This window comes from Capra hircus, chromosome 10 (genome assembly GCF_001704415.2).
Source record: "Capra hircus breed San Clemente chromosome 10, ASM170441v1, whole genome shotgun sequence".
In the NCBI taxonomy this organism is placed as follows: Eukaryota; Metazoa; Chordata; class Mammalia; order Artiodactyla; family Bovidae; genus Capra; species Capra hircus.
Window position 1 is genome coordinate 1,287,376 of NC_030817.1, and position 20,843 is coordinate 1,308,218.

Consider the following 20,843-nt stretch of genomic DNA (forward strand, 5'->3'; position numbering starts at 1 on the left):
TCCATGTGGTGCTAGCGGTCAAGAGCCTGCTTGCCAGCACAGGAGACTTAAGAGATGCGGGTTCCATCCTTGGGTGGGAAGATCCCCTGGAGGAGGGCACGGCGATCCACTCCAGGATTCTTGCCTGGAGAATTCTGTGGGCAGAGGAGACTGGCAGGCAGGCTGCAGTCCACGGGGTCGCGCAGAGTTGGACATGACTGAAGCGACTTAGCACGGCATGGCAGACTATGAGCATCAGATTGGCCCACACTGATTTGCATGGCCCATTAGTTAAGAATGGTTTTTACATTTGCAATGTTGGGAAAAACAGAAAGGAGAATAATATTTTATGACATGTGAAAATGCAAATTTCAGTTGCCATAGAGACCGTATGTTCTGGAATGTCTAAAATAATTTCTATGTGACCCTTTTCAGAAAGTTTACTGAGCCCTAGTTTAAAAGATTAGTGTTCAGTTTATTGAAATAACAAATTCAAAACCTTAGTGCAAGGTTTAAAAAAAAAAAAGCTTTAAGCTTAAAAAAACACACACATGGTTACATGTCCATGAAACCACTACTACCACAATCAAGACACAGAACATTTTTATCACACCCAAGAGATCCTCCACACCTCCTCCCGACATAGAACACCCTTCCCTCTGCTCTCAGTGCCAGGAAACCACTAATTCGTCACTATTTGTTAATTTGCATTTCCTGGAATCTAACATCAACAGAATCACCCCGCAAGTACTCTTCGGTGTCTGGCTCCTCTCACCCAGCACAGGTTCAGACTCATTCGCTGCTGTATCTCTCAGTGGGCTGCTCCTTTTTACTGCTGTGCTTTTTTAAAACTGAGCTTTTAGTTCCTAGTTTTAAATTTTTATATTGTGAAACATTTCAATCTATCTAACAAAGAAGGCAAGACAGTCTTCCTGCTACGTTCACATTACCCCACTTTCAGTTCAGTTCAGTCGCTCAGTCGTGTCCGACTCTTTGCGACCCCATGGACTGCGGCACGCCAGGCCTCCCTGTCCATCACCAACTTCCGGAGCTTGCTCAGACTCATGTCCATTGAGTCGGTGATGCCATCCAACCATCTCATCCTCTGTCGTCCCCTTCTCCTCCGCCTTCTGTCTTTCCCAGCATCAGGGTCTTTTGTAACAAGTCATTTCGTACCCAGGTTTCAGTCCAGTTCAGTTCAGTCGCTCAATTGTGTCCGACTCTTTGCGACCCCATGAATCTCAGCACGCCATGCCTCCCTGTCCATCACCAACTTCCAGAGTTCATCCAAACTCATGTGCATTGAGTCAGTGATGCCATCCAGCCATCTCATCCTCTGTCGTCCCCTTCTCCTCCTGTCCCCAATTCCTCCCAGCACCAGAGTCTTTTCCAATGAGTCAGCTCTTCTCACGAGGTGGCCAAAGTATTGGGGTTTCAGCCTTAGCATCAGTCTTTCCAATGAATACCCAAGACTGGTCTCCTTTAGGATGGACTGGTTGGATCTCCTTGTAGTCCAAGGGACTCTCAGAGTCTCCGCCAACACCACAGTTCAAAAGCATCAATTCTTTGGCGCTCAGCTTTCTTCACTGTTCAACTCTCACATCCATACACGACCACTGGAAAAACCATAGCCTTGACTAGACGGACCTTAGTCGGCAAAGTAATGTCTCTGCTGTTGAATATGCTGTCTGGGTTGGTCATAACTTTCCTTCCAAGGAGTAGGTATCTTTTAATTTCATGGCTGCAGTTACCATCTGCAGTGATTTTGGAGCCCCCCAAAATAAAGTCTGACACTGTTTCCACTGTTTCCCATCTATTTCCCATGAAATATTACCCAGCTTTAACAACTATCAACTCAGGGCCAATGCTCTCTCAACCATACTCTCACCCATTAACTTCCTCTCATATTTGCCAATCCTAGGCCTCACACTAGGCCTTGGAGAAGGAAATGGCAACCCACTCCAGTACTCTTGTCTGGAAAATCCCATGGACAGAGGACCCTGGTAGGCTACAGTCCATGGGGTCAAAAAGAGTCAGACATGACTAAGCGACTTCACTTTCACTTTTCTTTCAGGCCTCACACTACTTTACCTGCAAACATTTCAGCATGTATTTCTAAGAGATATGGAGCCTTTAAAAATATATAACTGCAACACCTTTATCATGTCCATAAAGTCTGAACAATAATCCCTTAATTTTGTCTAATGTCCAGTGTTCAAATTCTCAGCTGTTTCATAAATGTTCTCATCTTTCTTACACAGTTTGTTTGAATCAGAATCCAAATAAGATCCGAGCATTACTTCTGGTCAGTGTGCCCCTCAAATCCCTTCTGTCTAACATTCTTATTCATCTACCTCTTTACTTCTGGCTGTGCAGGGCCTTCGTGGCTGCGTGGGGCTTTCACTCGTTGCAGGGCACAGGCTTCTCATCGCCGCCGCGGCTTCCGTGGGGAGCCCGGGCCTGAGGGCAAGTGGGCCCAGCAGCCGTGGCTCCCAGGACCTAGAGCGCAGGCTCAGGGGTGCAGGGGTTTAGCTGACCCCAGGCGTGTGGGATCTTCCCAGACGCGGGACCAAATCAGTGTCCCCTCCTTGGCAGGCGGACTCTTAACCGCTGGACCGCTTGTGAAGTCCTTCGCGCCTCTGCCCCTCCACACCTCCTTTGGGCTCCTTGCTTTACCGCTACTGTGTCTTTCTCGTACTTTATTTGTTGATGAAGCCAGGCGGTCCGCGCCATGGCTCCCCACCGTCAGAGCTGCGCCGACTCTGTCCCCTACTGGTGTTTAAGATGTCCCTTTGTCCCTCCATTTCCTGAAAACTGGTTGTTGGGTATAAAGGAATAAATGTTTGATTGCAGAACAATGCTTTAAAATATTCACGTTCAGATTACATAATTTATGCTTTCAGCAATAATTTTTAGGAAACTTGAGTAATGTTTGCTCTCAGTCCATAAAGGCTGTTAATGGACACTTCTCAACAAAATGCAGGACCTCTTGCGGTAGGCAGATGACAGTCTGTGGGCACGCCGTTCATTTTTGCAAATAAAGTTTTATTAGAACACAGCCATGCCCATTCATTTATTTATTGTCTCTGGCGGCTTTCCCAATTCAGTGGCAGAAACCAGGAGCTGTGGCACAGACCCTCTGGCCCACAAAACCTGAAACATTTACTCTCTGGCCCTTTAAGAAAAAGTTGGCTGACCTCTGCTCAGCATTTATACATTTCACATAAATTTATAAATTTAATACATTTTAATTTCTCTTTGGGTATTTCAGTTAACCCAAAATACTCAATCTTCTTAGGTACTGATTTTTACAAAGCTAATGAATTATACCTAAAAGTATGGCAAACTTTAAATTATTACATCTTCTGAAACTTTGCCTAAACTATACAAGATTTCGACTTAGAAGCAGAAGGCTAAAGCAATTACTCATTTACACACTTTTAAATTGTTCTTATAAGGGGTCTCTTAGGTCTCAAATTTTCTCACACATCCACAGTAGAAAAAAAAATCAAGTATGTCTGGACATCTTCTTATTCTCTCTCACCTTTATTTATTTGGCTGCATCAGGCCTGAACTGCGGGCACGTGGGAGCTTCAGTCCTCACTGTGGCGTGTGGCACCCTTGGCTGAGGCACGTGGGGTCTGGTTCCCCGAGCAGGGATCACACCTGGGTCCCTGCGCTGGGAGCACGGGGTCTGGGACACGAGACCAGCAGGGAAGCCCCTGCCCCGATCCCGCCTGATGACAGACACCTTGCTGGTGTGGGCCTGACTCTTCCAAACCTTCCACACACTGTTTTTCTGGAGTGGAAGGATGCCAAACAGTGGGGAAGATGGCGACCGGAGGGGACCTGCTAAGGGAGAGAGGCGCTGCCCCAATTAATTGAGGTGACTTAGAGCTGGAGATTTTGATAGAACCTGAAAGTGGCAGATTTGCTTCTCTAGTTCTTAACGCGTTTCCTAACTGAAGATCTTTGAGCTCCCTGGAATTCTCCTCACCCCCAATATATTTCAGTTTAGTTCGGTCACTCAGTCATGTCCAACTCTTTGCGACCCCATGGACTGCAGCACACCAGGCCTCCCTGTCCATCACCAACTCCTGGAGCTTACTCAAACTCATGTCCATCGAGTTGGTGATGCCATCCAACCATCTCATCCTCTGTCGTCCCCTTCTCCTCCTGCCTTCAATCTTTCCCAGCATCAGGGTCTTTTCCAATGAGTGAGTTCTTCACATCAGGTGGCCAAAGTATTGGAGCTTCAGCTTCAGCACCAATCCTTCCAATGAATATTCAGGACTGGTCTCCTGTAGGATGGACTGGTTGGATCTCCTTGCAGTCCAAGGGACTCTCAAGAGTCTTCTCCAACACCACAGTTCAGAAGAATCAATTCTTTGGCGCTCAGCTTTCCTTATGGTCCAACTCTCACATCCATACATGCATTTACTTATTTATACCAGCAAATACTTCAGTATGTATCTCTAACATATAAGAACTTTAAAAAAGTAACCTCAGTGCCATAGTATGTTAGTATATCTAACAAATTTAACAAGAATTACTCGATGTCATCTAATACCCTATCCATTTTTAACTTAACCATGTATCTCAAAAAAGGTCCTTTTACAATTTTGCCAACCAGAATCATAATGGGGCCATATATCTCAGTTGGTTGATACAACCCTAAACTCTTTTAACCTATTACAGTCTCTCATACCCTTAAAGATGCTGATTCATTGAAGAAACTGGGCTGTTTTCTATAATTTCCCACTCTCTAAATTTGGCTGATTGCTTCTAGAGAGTAAAATGAAATGAAATGTTCAGTCATGTCCGACTTTTTTCGACCCCATGGACTGTAGCCCACCAGGCTCCTCTGTCCACGGGACTCTCCAGGCAGCAACACTGGAGTGGGTTGCCATTTCCTTCTCCAGGCCATCGTCCTGACCCAGAGCTCAAACCTGGGTCTCCTGCATTGCAGGCAGACGCTTTACCACCTGAGCCTCCAGGGAAGCTCCAGGGTGAGGGTGCTAGATAGCATGAACTCTTTAAATTGTTCCGTCACCATATGTTTCTGGTGACAGTCTCCATTAGATTCAATTTTTTCCTAAGTCAAGAATAGTTCATAAGTGGGTGAATATATTCTCTAACCAGCAAAAATCTCTGAGCTTAAGAGGACTTTGAATTCTTTTATATTCCTAACATATTCAAAATGATACATTGTCTGAAGTTTGGCTATTTCACACAGCTTTGAGTCAGACTTGCAGTCACAACCCACATAACTTGTATTAAGTGCGTTTGATGAGCCGTGTACAAGTCTAAGCACTCTACCTCTGTGCTCATTTAACCTCCTAAACATTTTGCAAAGGAAACTGTCCACACACACAAAAATAAATAATCAATAGTCAATCTAGGAAGGAAATGGAAAATTTTGTTTGAGTCAACCTGAGGTGATCAGGAGGTGATCTCCCAGATAACGCTGAGAACTGTTCTGAAGAGGTATAGGAGGAGGCAGCATGTGTGTGATTTTGGTGAATGGTTACATGCAATCTGGCCTTCCCGGGTGGCTCAGAGGGTAAAGAATCTGCCTGCAACGCAGGAGATCCAGGTTCAACTCCTGGGTTGGGAACAACCCTTGGAGAAGGGAATGGCAACCCACTCCAGTATTCTTGCCTGGAGTATCCTTATGGACAGAGGAGCTTGCTGGGCTACAGTCCATGGGGTCACAAAGGCTTGGACACAACTAAGCGACTAACACGTTCACTTTCTTACATGCAATTAACTCTCATCTTGGTAGAAGTTACTGCTATTTGGGAAGAACAGATATCTTAGTTAATGATTTTAGTGCTTTTCTAAGTATAGGAAGATGCAAGAAATTGGGTTCATAATTCTGAAAAGCTCTAACTACCTGAGGGTCAGTTCTGTCCCGTTTTCCCAGAGCACAGTCTCATCCTGATACTTGCCCTGAATTCCTTTCACAAATTCCTTTCAGTGGCTTCAGTGACTTGTGACTTGATCCTTGTAGAACTGGATGGTGGGCGACATTCTTTCTTTTACAATCCCCACCCTTTTGGTTTGAATTGTGACCAAGGTTTGGGAGGCATTTCACGACCAGTTTATCATGAGCTAGGAATGCTCTTTCCCAGGTTAGGAAAAGATTTTCCTGATAGGCCACTCAATGTCCTGTTATTGGACTAGGTTCCTTTAACCGTAACCAAGAGCCTCTGGATTGCCTGTCTGTAAGATTTTCACTTTCAGCTGTGCTGGGTTCTCCGCGCTGCACGCGGGCTCCCTCCAGCTGTGGCAAGCGCGGCTCACTCTTCATTGCGGTGCTCCGGGCTCTCCTTGCAGGGCCTCTCTGCTGCACAGGCTCTGGGCACGGGGACTTCATAGTTGCGGCACATGGGCTCAGCGGTCCTGGCTCGTGGGCTCTAGTGCTTTAAGTCAAGTAGTTTTGGCGCGCAGGCTTAGTTGCTCTGAGATGTGTGGGATCCTTCTGGACCAGGGATAGAACCTCTGTCCCTGCATCACAGGAAGATTCTTAACCGCTAGACCAGCAGGGAAGCCCTGGACGGCCTGTCTTACTAGTCTGCTACAGTTCAGGAAACAGTCCTCTCTCGTTGCTTCTTCCCCTATCTAGAATTACACTATTACAATGTTTGATCTTATAGAACTATGTATTTGATTAACCACTTCAGGTCATCTAATCACATTACTTTTATCTGAGGTTCAGTCACACATTGTGTAATGCAAGAAATGATCTTACAGATTAGGCAGAATATAAGTAATATAGCTAGTAACACTAATAAAGTCATAAGCATGCATTTAAGCCAAGAATTTCCATAATATGTGACCCAGTGTTCTCCCAAGTTCCTCTGACCAGTCTGTTCTGCACCAGTCACCATCTTTAAGGGAAATGACATATTGGCATTGTATATAGAGTTCACCAAAGAAGTCTGCACTTACAAGCTGTGTGGTGGGTCATCAGTGACTCCCTTACAGGATTGTGAAAGGGAATGTTATCTTCTAAGGAATTACCTAGTTGGCATCAGAAAAAAAAAAAAAAACCCAAACAAAATAAGTTGATGGTCATGACTGAGCAGGCATTTCTGTCATTGGAAGCGAGAGCGAGACTGTGTGCTTGCAGTCGAGTAGCTCAGTCGTGTACGACTCCTTGCAAGCCAACAGACTTTAGCCCGCCAGGCTCTGCTGTCCCTGGGATTCTCCAGGAAACAGTACTGGAGTGGGTTGCCATTTCCTTCTCCAGGGGATCTTCGACACCCAGGGATCAAACCCTGGTCTCCTGCATTCCAGGCAGATTCTTTACCCACTGAGCCTCTTGGGAAGCCCTTCTCTTACTGGGAAGGGCTCCTTAATGCAAAATGCAGATACACAATGCACTCTAGTGGGGAGGGAGGAGGGACAACGGGTAGAGAAAGTTTTCAATTTCTATCTTGCCTTAAAATATGACTTTTTATTTCATCAAAACAAAGCTTGGGGAATCTGATTAATTTGACTCACTCAGCAGGTCAGGGTGTAAATTCAGGAGCGGAATCAGAATTCCAAATTCCTAGAACTTTCTGCTCTGAAGAACTGGCACCTCCACTCTCAGTGTTTCCTGGTTCTCAAGGAAGCAAGCAGGTACTGACGACTTGGAGAAGGTCCCTTCCGCCCCGCCCCGCCCCGCCCCTTTCGTCCCGCCCCGCCCCGCCCCTTTCGTTCCGCCCCTTTTTATTCCGCCCCGCCCCCATGGCTGAGGACTAGGCTCAGGGAGCGACAGAGAAAACCACACTTCCCAGAGTGCACCGCCCCCGCAACGGCCTTAGGGTCGGCCTCGGGCTCCCGGAGCCATCTTTGTGGGGTGAGGAGGCGGCGCGGCCTGGGACCATGGCGCTCTTCCCCGCCTTTGCGGGTGTCGCCGAGGCTCCGGACGGCGGGAGGAAAGGTGAGCCCCCGGGAGGGATGAAGAAGGCGCTCGGCGGGCTTGGAGGGGAGTCCCTTGGGCTGGCTCTCGGCGCTTGCCAGGGTTTGTTTATCCGCTTGTATCCCAGAGTTCTCCGCGGCGCTGCAGGGCCTTCTGGGAGGCCGGCCTCTCGGCGGGCCTCTGGGCCGGAGTTGTGGCGTCCGGAGGCGGGGAGAGGCGGGAGGGGACGTGGGCCGGGGGCCTCCGTACAGTCCTTCCCGAGGCACGGTGGTGCTTTCACGGGGGGGACTCCGGATGCAAGTGCTGGGTGTCCTTCATTACAGCTTGCTTTCTTCCCCGTTTTACTTATTTCTGAATCGCTTACTGGGTGCCTTTTGTCCGAACCAGAGCTAGAAAATTAGGGTCCGAAGCCCAGTCAAACGCAGTGGGCGCAGCCGCTGGGAATAAGCACTGGCGTCTATTCACTGCAGGCTGACTGTAGGTCAGGTAACGGTGTGACATACTTTATTCAAGCCTTGAACATTCCCAGGAGCTCTGCGTTGTTAAAAATTGTGGCACACAGTGAGGAAACCGGGTCCTCTGTCCGACAGACGTTTTCCACCAAATCCTTATGGTGTCCTAACATGCTTCTCTACCCTAGTGCCTCAGTCGTGTCCGGCTCTGTGTGACCCCACGGACTGTAGCCCACCAGGCTCCTCTATCCACAGGATTCTCCAGGCAAGAATACTGGAGTGGGTTGCCAAGACCTCCTCCAGGGGATCTTCCCAGCCAGGGATCAGACGCACATCTCCCGGCCTCTAGCATTGGCGGGCGGATTCTTTTTATCCCTGAGCCAACAGGGAAGCCTCTCTCTACCCTAGAATTTCCTGTCAGTTCAGTTCAATTCAGTCACTCAGTCTGACCGACTCTGCGGGCCCATGGACTGCAGCACACCAGGCCTCCCTGTCCATCACCAACTTCCAGAGCTTGCTCAAACTCATGTCCATTGAGTTGGTGATGCCATCCAACCATCTCATCCTCTGTTGTCCCCTTCTCCTCCTGCCGCCAATCTTTCCCAGCATCAGGGTCTTTTCCAGTGAGTCAGTTCTTCAAATCAGGTGGCCAAAGTATTGGAAGTTCAGCTTCAGCATCAGTCCTTCCAATGAATATTCAGGACTGATTTCCTTTAGGATGGATTGGTTGGATCTCCTTGCAGTCCAAGGGACTCTCAAGTCTTCCTCAGCACCGCAGTTCAAAAGCATCAATTCTTAAGTGCTCAGCTTTCTTTATGGACCAACTCTCATATCCACACATGATTACTGGAAAAACCATAGCTTTGACAAGACGGACCTTTGTTAGCAAAGTACTGTCTCTGCTTTTTAATATGCTGTCTAGGTTGGTCATACCTTTTCTTCCAAGGAGCAAGCGTCTTTTAATTTCATGGCTGCAGTCACCATCTGCAGTGATTTTAGAACCCAAGAAAATAAAGTCTGTCGCTGTTTCCATTGTTTCCCCATTTCTTTGCCATGAAGTGATGGGGCTGATGCCATGATCTTAGTTTTTTGAATGTTGAGCTTTAAGCCAACTTTTTCACTCTCCTCTTTCACTTTCATCAAGAGGCTCTTTAGTTCTTCTTCACTTTCTGCCATAAGGGTGGTGTAATCTGCATATCTGAGGTGATTGATATTTCTCTCAGCAATCTTGATTCCAGCTTGTGCTTTATTCAGCCTGACATTTGGCATGATGTACTCTGCATATAAGTTAAATAAGCAGAATGACAATATACAGCCTTGACGTACTCCTTTTCCTATTTGGAACCAGTCTGTTGTTCCATGTCCAGTTCTAACTGTTGCTTCCTGACCTGCGTATGCAGATTTCTCAGGAGGCAGGTCAGGTGGTCTGATATCCCCATCTCTTGAAGAATTTTCCACAGTTTGTTGTTATCCACACAGTCAAAGGCTGTGGTCTAGTCGATAAAGCAGAAATAGATGTTTTTCTGAAACTCTCTTGCTTTTTCAATGATCCAGCGGATGGTGGCAATTTGATCTCTGGTTCCTCTGCCTTTTCTAAATCTAGCTTGAACATCTGGAAGTTCATGGTTCATGTACTGTTGAAGCCTGGCTTGGAGAATTTTGAGCATTACTTTGCTAGTGTGTGAGATGAGTACAATTGTGTGGTAGTTTGAGCATTCTTTTTGCATTGTCTTTGTTTGGGATTGGCATGAAATCTGACCTTTTCCAGTCCTGTGGCCACTGCTGAGTTTTCCAAATTTGCTGGCATATTGAGTGCAGCACTTTCACAGCATCATCTTTCAGGATTTGAAATAGCTCAACTGGAATTCCATCACCTCCACTAGCTTTGTTCATTGTGATGCTTCCTAAGGCCCACTTGACTTTGAATTCCAGATCTGGCTCTAGGTGAGTGATCACACCATCGTTATTATTTGGGTCATGAAAATCTTCTTTTGTACAGTTCTTCCATGTATTCTTGCCCCTTCTTCTTAATATCTTCTGCTTCTGTTAGGTTCATGCCATTTCTGTCCTTTACTTTGTCCATCTTTGCATGAAATGTTTCCTTGGTATCTCTTATTTTCTTGAAGGGATCTCTAGTCTTTCCGATTCTGTTCTTTTCCTCTATTTCTTTGCATTGATCACTGAGGAAGGCTTTCTTATCTCTCCTTGCTATTCTTTGGATCTCTGCATTCAGATGCTTATATCTTTCCTTTTCTCCTTTGCCTTTCCCTTCGCTTCCTTTCACAGTTATTTTTAAGGCCTCCTCAGACAAGGATTTTGCCTTTTTGTATTTCTTTTTCTTGGAGACGGTCTTGATCCCTGTCTCCTGTAGAATGTCACAAACCTCCGTCCATGGTTCTTCAGGCACTCTATCAGATCTAATCCCTTGAATCTATTTCTCATTTCCACTGTATAATCGTAAGGGGTCTGGTTTAGGTCATGCCTGAATGGTCTAGTAGTTTTCCCTACTTTCTGCAATTTAAGTCTGAATTTGGCAATAAGGAGTTCATGATCCGAGCCACAGTCAGCTCCCAGTCTTGTTTTTGCTGACTGTATAGAGCTTCTCCATCTTTGGCTGCAAAGAATATAATCAGTCTGATTTTTGTATTGACCATCTGGTATTGTCCATGTGTAGAGTCTTCTCTTGTGTTGTTGGAAGAGGGTGTTTGCTATGACCAGTGCGTTCTCTTGGCAGAACTCTATCAGCCTTTGCCTTGCTTGATTCTATACTCCAAGGCCAAATTTGCCTGTTACTCCAGGTGTTTCTTGACTTCCTACTTTTGCATTCCAGCCCCCTATAATGAAAAGAACATCTTTTTTGGGTGTTAGTTCTAGGTCTTGTAGGTCTTCTAGAACCGTTCAACTTCAGCTTCTTCAGCATTCCTTGTCGGGCCATAGACTTGGATTACTGTGCTATTGAATGGTTTGTCTTGGAAACAACAGAGATCATTCTGTCGTTTTTGAGATTGCATCCAAGTACTGCATTTTGGACTCTCTTGTTGACCATGATGGCTGCTCCATTTCTTCTGAGGGATTCCTGCCCGCAGTAGTAGATACACTACTATCTACTATTTGACCCGTTGCAGTGCATTTTAGTTCACTGATTTCTAAAATGTTGACATTCACTCTTGCCGTCTCCTGTTTGACCACTTCCAATTTGCTTTGATTCATGGACCTAACATTCAGGGTTCCTATGCAATATTCCTCTTTACAGCATCAGACTTTACTTCCATCACCAGTCACATCCACAACTGAGTGTTATTGCTTTGGCTCTTCATTCTTTCTGGAGTTATTTCTCCACTGATCTCCAGTAGCATATTGGGCACCTACCAGCCTGGGGAGTTCATCTTTCGGTGTCCGACCTGAAATAATAGGGAGGGGACACAGCCCCACCCATCAACAGAAAATTGGATTAAAGATTTACTGAGCATGGCCCCGCCCATCAGAACAAGGCCTCAGTCAGTCTCTCCCATCAGGAAGCTTCCATTACCCTCTTATCCTTCTCCATCAGAGGGCAGACAGACTGAAAACCACAATCACAGAAAACTAACCAATCTGATCACATGGACCACAGCCTTGTCTAAGTCAATGAAACTATGAGCCATGCTGTGTAGGGCCGCCCAAGACAGACGGGTCATGGTGGAGAGTTCTGACAAAATGTGGTCCACTGGAGAAGAGAATGGCAAACCACTTTAGTACTCTTGCCTTGAGAACCCTGTGAACAGTAGAATTTCTTGTAAGCTGGTGGTTAGATCTAGAGAGTTAGGTTCAGTTTGAAAATACCTCACTGGGTCTGCTCTGCACTTGCCGTTGATCCAAATCGGGAGGCTGAGCTGCCTAGTTCCCGCTCCCTTAGTGGTTAAGATGGGCCAGTGGGCTCCTGGACAGCCTGTTACATCCGTTAGGAAGCTGCCCATGCGTCTTTCCCCTAAAAACCTTCCATCTCTGTTCTCCAACCTTCTCCTACTGGGTAGAACTTTTATTAGTCAGTGGTGTCCTTCCATTTTTTTTTATCCTTAATATGAGCAACTGCATTTCCCTTCCTTTTCTTCTTAAAGTATAGTAGATTTACCATGTTGGAGGTGTACAGCAGGGTGATTCAGCTATATATATATGTATATATATATATAATTTTCTAGATTTTTCCCATTACAGGTTTTTACAGAATATGGTTCTCTGTGCTGTACAGTAGGTTCTTGATGTTTCTCTATTTTATATATAGTATGTATCTGTTAATGCCAAGTCCCAAGTGTATCCCCACCCCCCACTTCTGTTTCTAAACTGCAGAGTATTCTGCATTTGACCTTAAATCTCAGAGATCACTCTACACTGGAGTATATAAATCTTTCTCAGTCCTTCTGGCTGGTACCTAGCGCTCCATCGAGTGAATGTCACTTGATGACAGAATGTTTATTCTGTCAGTCCCTCTTGAGGACATTAGAACTGTTTCTGGTGTTTCGCTGTTAAAAACAGAAGTACTGTATTTTTGGCCTTATGCTGTAAAGTGTTATGAAAATGTAAGATGGTGTTAGTACTGATGTGTGCAGTTTTAATTAAAAAAAAAAAAAAGGCACCACAGCCTGGGCAGCAGCACCAAAGCTAGTGAGAGAGGCTGTGTCCTCTCCTCTCTCAGTTCTGTTAGGAGTTAAGCCAGGATTAAAGTAGGCATCATAGTCAGTACGCGTTTTGGGGAGGCTGAGTTCAGCAGAATTCATTCTGTCAACAAACAGGTGTCCAGCGCGTCCCTTGTGTTAGGGGCAGCAGAGAGCGCCCAGGGTGTGACCCTTCCAGCTCTCGAGCTTTCCTTTCCGCATCGTCAGGTTGATGGGGGCTGTCTCCTCTAATAAAACACTGTTGCTGGGGAGTCAGACATCTGGACAGAGTTGGGACGAGAGAGGTGAGGCTTATGAATGAATGAATGAGACCGCGCTCTTGCACTCGGTTGCTCAGTCATGTCCGAGTCTGCAACCTGATGGACTTGAGTCTGGCAGGCTCCTCTGTCCATGGGGTTCTCTAGGCAAGAATACTGCAGTGGGCTGCCATTTCCTTCTCCAGAGGATCTTCCCAACCCAAGGGTTGAACCTGGCTCTCCTCTCCTGCATTGCAGGCAGATTCTTTACCCACTGAGCCACCTGGGAAGTTCATGTGTTTCTGACGTGAAAGTGAAAGTCGCTCAGTCATGTCCGACTCTTTGCAACCCTAGGGACTATACAGTCCGTGGAATTCTCCAGCCAGAATACTGGAGTGATTAGTCTTTTCCCTTCTCCAGGGGATCTTCCCAAACCAGGGATTGAACCCGGGTCTCCCGCATTGCAGGCGGATTCTTTACCGGCTGAGCCACCAGGGACGCCCAAGAATACTGGAGTGGGTAGCCTGTCCCTTCTCCAGCAGATCTTCCCGACCCAGGAACTGAACCGAGGTTTCCAGCTTTGCAGGCAGATTCTTTACCAACTGAGTCATCAGGGAAGCCGTCTCTGACATAAATGCTACCAGTATTTTCTTAGGTAGTCTCCCAAGGCAATAGAAATAAAGAGAAAACAAATGGGACCTAATTAAACTTACAGGCTTTTGCACAGCAAAGGAAACCATAGACAAAAGGAAAAAGCCCACAGAATAAAAGCAAATAATTGCAAATGACACAGCTCACAGTGGCTTAATTTCCAAAATATACAAATAGCTCATATATAATTCACCACAGAAGCTAAAGGACCCCGCTGAAAAGTGGTCAGAGGCCTAAGTAGACGTTTCTCTAAAGAAGACATACTGATGGGCAGTAGGCTCTGTGAAGAGATCTCAGCATTGCTAATTATGAGAGAAAAGCAAACCAAAATTGCAGTTAGGCACCAACTCAAATGGGTCAGAATAGCCATCATCAAAAAGCCTACAGATAACAATTGCTGGAGAGGGCGTGGAGAAAAGGGAACCCTCCTACTCTGCAGGTGGGAATGTACGTCTGTGTAGCCACTGTGGGGAACACTGTGAAGGTTCCTTAAAAACTAAAAACAGAGCTACCATATGACGCAGCGACCCCACTCGCGGGCATGTATCTGGAAAAGACAGTACTTTGAAAAGATAGCTGTGCCCCAGTGTCCGTTTCAGCGCTGCTTGCAGTAGCCGAGATGCAGAGATAGCCTGGCTGCTCATCAGCAGGTGAAGGGCCGAGGGAGGGAGGCACAGACGCAAGCGGGGCGCTGCTCAGCCAGGGCGAGAGAAGGCCGCGGTGCCCGCGATGGACAGACACCACGTGGCGTCACTCACGTGTGGAGTCTGAACGATGGCACGGACGCGCCTGCCTGTGAGACACAGACAGACTCGGGGTAGAGAACAGACGCGTGGTGCCGCAGGGGAAGGGGCGGGGCGGGGGCGGGGCTGGGAGTGTGCGGCTAGTCGATACAGACTGCTGTGTGCAGAGCGGGTGAACAGCAAGGCCCCCGGGCGGCGCAGGGACTGGGCTCAGAACCCTGGGGAAACTAATGGAAAAGGGCGCAAAGTAGAAGGCCCACGACGTGGGCTTCCCAGGATGGCGCCGGTGGTGAAGAACCTGCGGCCGGGGCGGGAGACTGAGGAGATGTGGGCTCCGCCCCTGGGCCCGGAGGGCTCCCTGGAGAAGGCCGCGGCAGTTCAGTCCGGTCTGCTTGCCTGGAGAATCCCAGGCACTGAGGAGCCTGGCAGGCTGCAGTCCATGGGGTCACGAAGAGCGACTGAGGCGGCTTCACACACGTGTGTATAATGGAGCTGCTTTGCTGTGCAACACAGATCAGCACACTTTAAATCAAGTACACTTTGATAAATAAACTGTATGCGAGTCACTAGTCTAAATGTTTACAAATACGTATTAAGTCACTGAATCCTCATAACAACTCTATGGAGTCAGTACTATCATCAGCATTCTTCAGGAGAAGGAAGCAGAAACACAGCCAGGCTTTAGGCTTTGACTTGGGCTCAAGCAGTCTAGCTTCAAAATCATGGACTCTTTTATTTATTTTTTTTTATTTTGCATATTTTAATTTCAGAGCTAAAAAACCGCAACACACAACATTTAAAGCTCCCTGCTGTCTCTGGCTTCTCTCTTGAGGAGCCCCAGGCCTACTGCACCACACCTATGCCAGGATCAAAGCGGGCCTGAGCGTTGACAGAGATGAAGCGTGTGTTCTCGTAAACAAGACTCTTTGCCGCTGAGCTTCTGAACCATAGGCCTGATTCTGTTGCTCTTTGGGTAAAACAAACACCATCACGGCCTTTTAAGGCCCTGAGCCTCTCTGGCCATCTCGCTCCTGCTTCCTCTCACTGCCAGAGGTTCAGCTGTAGCAGCGCCTCCTGCGTGGCAGTCACGCCCTCTCCCTTTCAGGCCTCTGTACACGCCGTCCGCCCTGCCTTGATGCCTCCTGGGTGCATGCGTGCCTCCCGTCCTCTCGCCGTCCGGCCTTACGAGCGGTCCCCGCGGGCAGCGCTCTCTCACCCTGCCTCGTCTGCACGAGGGAGCCCACCTGTGCTGCCGCTGTCCCTGTGGGCTTCCTCTTTCCCGGCCTGTGTCTCGCTGCCCGTGACCGAGTGCCGTGTGTCAGGCCCCTGAGGGCCGTCCTGGGCATGTCCTGCTCCCGAACGTCTCCGGAACTCAGAACGGTGGCCGGCTCTCGGTGAAGACGTGCTGGTGAGAGGGGAGGCTGGTAGAGACGAGGGCCTCGTGTTTCGTTCAGAGTTGCACAGCGGGTAGACGAGGAAGCCGGTGTCTGAACACGGGTCCTTCTGATACCAGAAAGTGTATTGTGGACCGCGCCGTGATAGTGCGGTGCTGCGGTTTGCTTGTTCACAGTTTCCCTTTGGGTCCCGGGGTCTCTTCGAAGTGTGTTAACTCTGTGGGAAGGCTGGCCTTGCGGAGGTCCTCTGTACCCCCTGTCTTCCGTGCAGTTCTTAGCCATGTTTCCAGGTGCTTTCTGCATGAAAACTTGCGCTCTTGGACTCTGTCAGGAGCTGGACGGAGAGCTTGGCGCGCTGTTCTTTGAAGGAGCAGCGCCCTTCCCTAATGCACGTGTTGTAGAGCCCTGGAGTCCTTTGAAATTAGCGTCCCTGGAGGGTGGTGCTCGCCTCTGTTCATGGGAACAGTTGGTGCTCGCCTCTGTTCATGGGAACAGTTGGTGCTCCTGTGTTACACCGGGCTCCTCTCCTGGAAGGTAGAGCTTTCCTGTGACACCTCCCCTGTGTGGAGAAACAGTTACCTTAGGACGCCCCTTGCTGAGGGATGCACAGGGCAAATCCGGATAAAGCAGAGACGGTTCCACACTCTGGCGGCTCGGTGCTGAGCTGCGGAGCCTGGTTCCCGGGGAGCGCGTGTGGCGGGGCCCCTGTCCACCTGGGGTGCTCGCTGCAACACGAATGCCGAATACTCCTCTTGCTTTTTGCCTTTTTTTTTTTTTCCTGTAAGCACTAAAATCCTCTCTGGGTTTCTTTAGGTTAGTGAAAATAGGTACTCATGTAGACCTTTTGGGAAAAAAACGTGGCGTAAAGTGAGCTGTAGAAAAGCGGAGGCTACCCGTCACACGATGAGAAATGGCTGCAGAACAAGGGTGTTTCATCCAGTCGTGATTCGACATCTGTGTCTAAAGTTTAAATCTGTCTGTGACAGTTCCTTCTTTGCTTTATCTATATGTGTTAGTTGCTTTAGTCACGTCCAACTCTTTGCGACCCTGTGGGCTGTAGCCCGCCAGGCTTCTCCGTCAGTGGGATTTCCCACCAAGAACACTGGAGTGGGTTGCCATTTCCTTCTCCAGGGGATTTTCCCAAGCCAGGGATCAAACCTGTGTCTCCTGTATTGGAGGCAGATTCTTTACTGTCTGAGCCACCAGGGAAGCCTCCTCTATCTATAATGGAATTGAATCAAAGCATTTCCCCTAGTGATGGAGAAATGAAATTATATAAGAAACTTATATAAAGTTCAAAGCAACTTATTCAGATCACAAGAAGCTTTGCACTTGAAGTATTCATGACGATTCGTATTATTTTGTGCAAAGTCTCTGATAATGTGGCTCTTCCGATTCCTGCCTGGCTTTGTTAGGCGGCAGGTCTAAAGCTGTTTTTCTGCCTGGCACTTTCCCCTTCTTCCTTTCTTAGACATGTGTATGGGTATAGCAGGGCGCTAACTTCCAGGTGAGTCTCAACCTGTGATTTACTTACCTGCAGGGACAAAAGGTTTTCAGCCAGTCAGCTTTTCTGTCTTAAACCCTAGTGGTATCCTGCCAGTCTTCTCTGAAACGTTACATCCTGCTTGGTATTAGCACAATTATCTAAATACATAATAGGCATTTGTAAATTATTTGAGGATGTAAGTAAATATAGAAAAGGACTTTGCAATCTGATTTTTAATTATCTTTTGATCTCAGATAGCTTTCCGGGATTCTGTGTAATTAAAATTTAACAATGCAGATGTGTCCTGTGAAGTGTTAGGATTAAACGGAAGCACCAGGAGAGCAGGGACTCGTTCACCACTGTGCCCCCAAAGCCTGGAGCTGTGCCTGTACACGCAGTAGGTATTCCGTTCTTTAATGATTAAATCTGCATGTACAGTGAAGACCAGAGAAATTATAAAGTTGAGCTTTATGCCTAGATAATGGCATCCTTTTGACAATCTCAAATGCTTTCAGTTCTGTAAATCAGGTGCTGGGGTGCAAAGGATGCAGAGAGATGATTCGGATCCTCCTTCGTTTTATTTATTCAGCAAATGCTCACTGACTCCCGCTGCTTTGTCCCGAGGCCCTGTGCCTGGAGTGGAGAACGCGGGCGTGAGCCGCGGCTCCCGTCCTCCTCTTGCTCTTGGTTTGGGAAGAAGGGAGCGGGAGGAGCGAGGCCCGCTGGAGCCTTGGCAGCAAGCGCTGTAGGGCGGTCGGTGCAGCTGCTTGGCTGGCGGGGTGTTTCCGTGGGTCGTTTTCTCTTTCTCCGCTGCCGCTCTTGATGGTATTGCAGTGACCGACTCACATGGCCCCTGTGAAGATCTGAGCTGTTGGCCTGTGGCTTAGGATCTGATTGGAAGGCTTGACATGCAGATAGTGAGGTTACAAGAGGGGGCTTGTCGTGATAGCCTGCTGTGCCACCTGCAAGGAGACTTAGGAGAAAAAGCGCCTTTGTTGAGGAGGTGAAGAGTTAGCTGTGGCGCGGTCAGGAGGGGCTGGGTGGAGGGTTGAGGCCCAGGGTTGGGGTGTGTGTGACTTCCCTCCCCTGGGCCTCTGACTGCTGATCTGTAGAAGAGGGAGGGGCATCAAGGCTCTGCTCCCTGGGGGCCCTCGGCGGCAGCATCCTGCGTCTTCTCTCCTGCATCTTGGGCTTGGAAAGACTGCGTGTCCACAGTGAGTTCCTTGGTGAACAGTGTGAAAATTTCTGGACTAGGTGATCGCCCCAGTTTTCCAGGCCTGACATTCAATGAATATTAAATATTCCACGTGTGTTCACTGCTAATACGCTAGCTGCCCGGCTGCCCACCCGAGGAAACAGCGACTTCTTATCAGGTCAAAATACGCTTTTTTCCTACAAAAGGTCATTTGATTGAGATGAAGGTCACTCAGAGGGCCAACGATGATTTGAGTCCGAAACCCAAGAGTTTTAGTCCTTTATAGACTACCTTTTTCCTCTCCACGGTGGCCCCATACGGCAAAACCTTAGATGCATCCTGTTGCTCAGTCGCTCAGTCGCGTCCGACTCTGTGGCCCCATGGAGTCCGGGGGCCCGCCGGGCTCCTCTGCCCGTGGGGTTTCCCAGGCGAGACTCCTGGAGTGGGTGGCCGTTCTCCTGAAGAGCTTTGCTCGTGCCTGCTGAAGGGCTCTACAGGGCCGCGCCTTGCTGCTCTTGCGCCTTGGCTTTTCTCAGGCCGCGCCCACCGTCCGAGTGTTTCTGGAGGGTCTGACGGACTCTGAGCGCGTGTCCTCGCACACTGTTTGCTCCATCTCCCCCACTTTCCCTTTGCTCCTGACTGCCGCTTTTGCTCAGTCGTGTCTGGCCCTCTGCGACTCCCTGGACTGCAGCACGCCAGGCTCCCCTGCCCTGCACTGTGGCAGCACCCAGTTATTGTGAAGCGACAGGAACTATTTTCACATACCTCTTGCCAGAAATCAGGCCCGAGGGAAGGGAACCAGCAGAGAAGGAGAAAGGAGACAGCAGAGGAAAGCCTGTGTGAGCAGCGGTCTCAGCGCCCCTCGGTCAGGCCGCACCGCTTGCTCCGTGCCTTGAGTCTCCTCTCCTGCGCAGTGGAGACCGTGGTTCCTCCTGCAGGGGGGTGTTGTGAGGGTGAAAATATGTAAGATGCTTAATCTGTTGCTTGGCCTGTAGTCAGGCCCTCCGTAGCTAGATTCCCTCTCTTCTTTCCCTTTTTTCCTGTGCTGTTTCTCTTTTCTCTTCAGGAGCTTTTCTTCCTTCTTCCACCCACTCTTTTCCACAGATATTTGTTAAACTCCTACTGATGTGTGCCAGGCATCGGTCTCAGTGCTGGGGATACAGCAGTGAGTGAAACGTCGGGACGCGCATTCCAGTATCCCCTCCTCACTACGATGGACTTAGCATCAGGGACTAGGATACAGAATGTATAAAGAAGTCTTACAACTCAATAGTAAAAACACATCCCAATTAAAGAATGGGCCAAAGATTTGAATAACTGTTTCTCCTGAATTACGGAGGGCCAAGAAATGCATGAAAAGATTCTCGATACTGAGTCAGCAGGGAGATGGAAACCACAATCACAGTGAGGACACACCGCGCACAGCAGGACGGCTGGGATCTGGAGGACAGGAGTGAGCTGCCAGCGACTTGGAGAAGGTGGAGCCTCATACATGCCTTGCTCACCGGAGCATACAGCGTGCGGCCGATGTGGAGAGCAGTCTGGCAGTCCTCAACGTGCTGAACATGGGTTCCGATAGGACCTAGCAGCTCTGCTCCTAGATGGCTGCCCAAGATGATGGAAAATGTGTGTCCACATGAAAACCAGTGCCTGAATGCTCACAGCAGGGTTTGTAACAGCAGGCAAAAAGTGGGAGCAGCCCGTGCCCCTCAACCGACAGTGGGTGAGATGTCCCCCAACTGAAGGTGGATACCCGTCAACTAGAATTACCCTTGTTGTTCAGTCCTGAGTCGTGTTCAGCTCTCTGCAACCCATGAGCTGCAGCACGCCAGGCGTCCCTGTCCTTCACCATCTCCCGGAGCTTGCGCAAACTCACGCCCACTGAACTGGTGATGCCAGCCCGCCATCTCGTCCTCTGCTGCGCCCTTCTCCTCGTGCCTCCAGTCTTCCTAAGCATCAAGGTCCTTTCCAATGAGATGGTTCTGCAACAGAATGGAGTGAGATTCTGATACATGCTGCATACAGCACAGATGGACCTTGGAAACATCACGTCAAGTGAACGAAGCAGTTCACTGCAGCTGTCACACAGGCTGACTCCCCCGCTCGCGCCCCACTGCCGCCGCTTTGCGCGTTCTTCCTCCTG

The 20,843-nt window shown here is 48.5% G+C and overlaps 1 protein-coding gene across 1 annotated transcript in view; it reads left to right on the forward strand.

Moving 5' to 3' along the window:
• Window positions 7,744-20,843, forward strand: part of NRDE2 (NRDE-2, necessary for RNA interference, domain containing) — a 46,837-nt gene continuing 33,737 nt past the window's right edge. Inside the window, exon 1 of the mRNA XM_018053845.1 lies at window positions 7,744-7,912. Within this exon, the coding sequence (XP_017909334.1) occupies window positions 7,855-7,912 (58 nt within the window). The 5' untranslated portion in view covers window positions 7,744-7,854. The remainder of the gene's footprint in view (window positions 7,913-20,843) is intronic.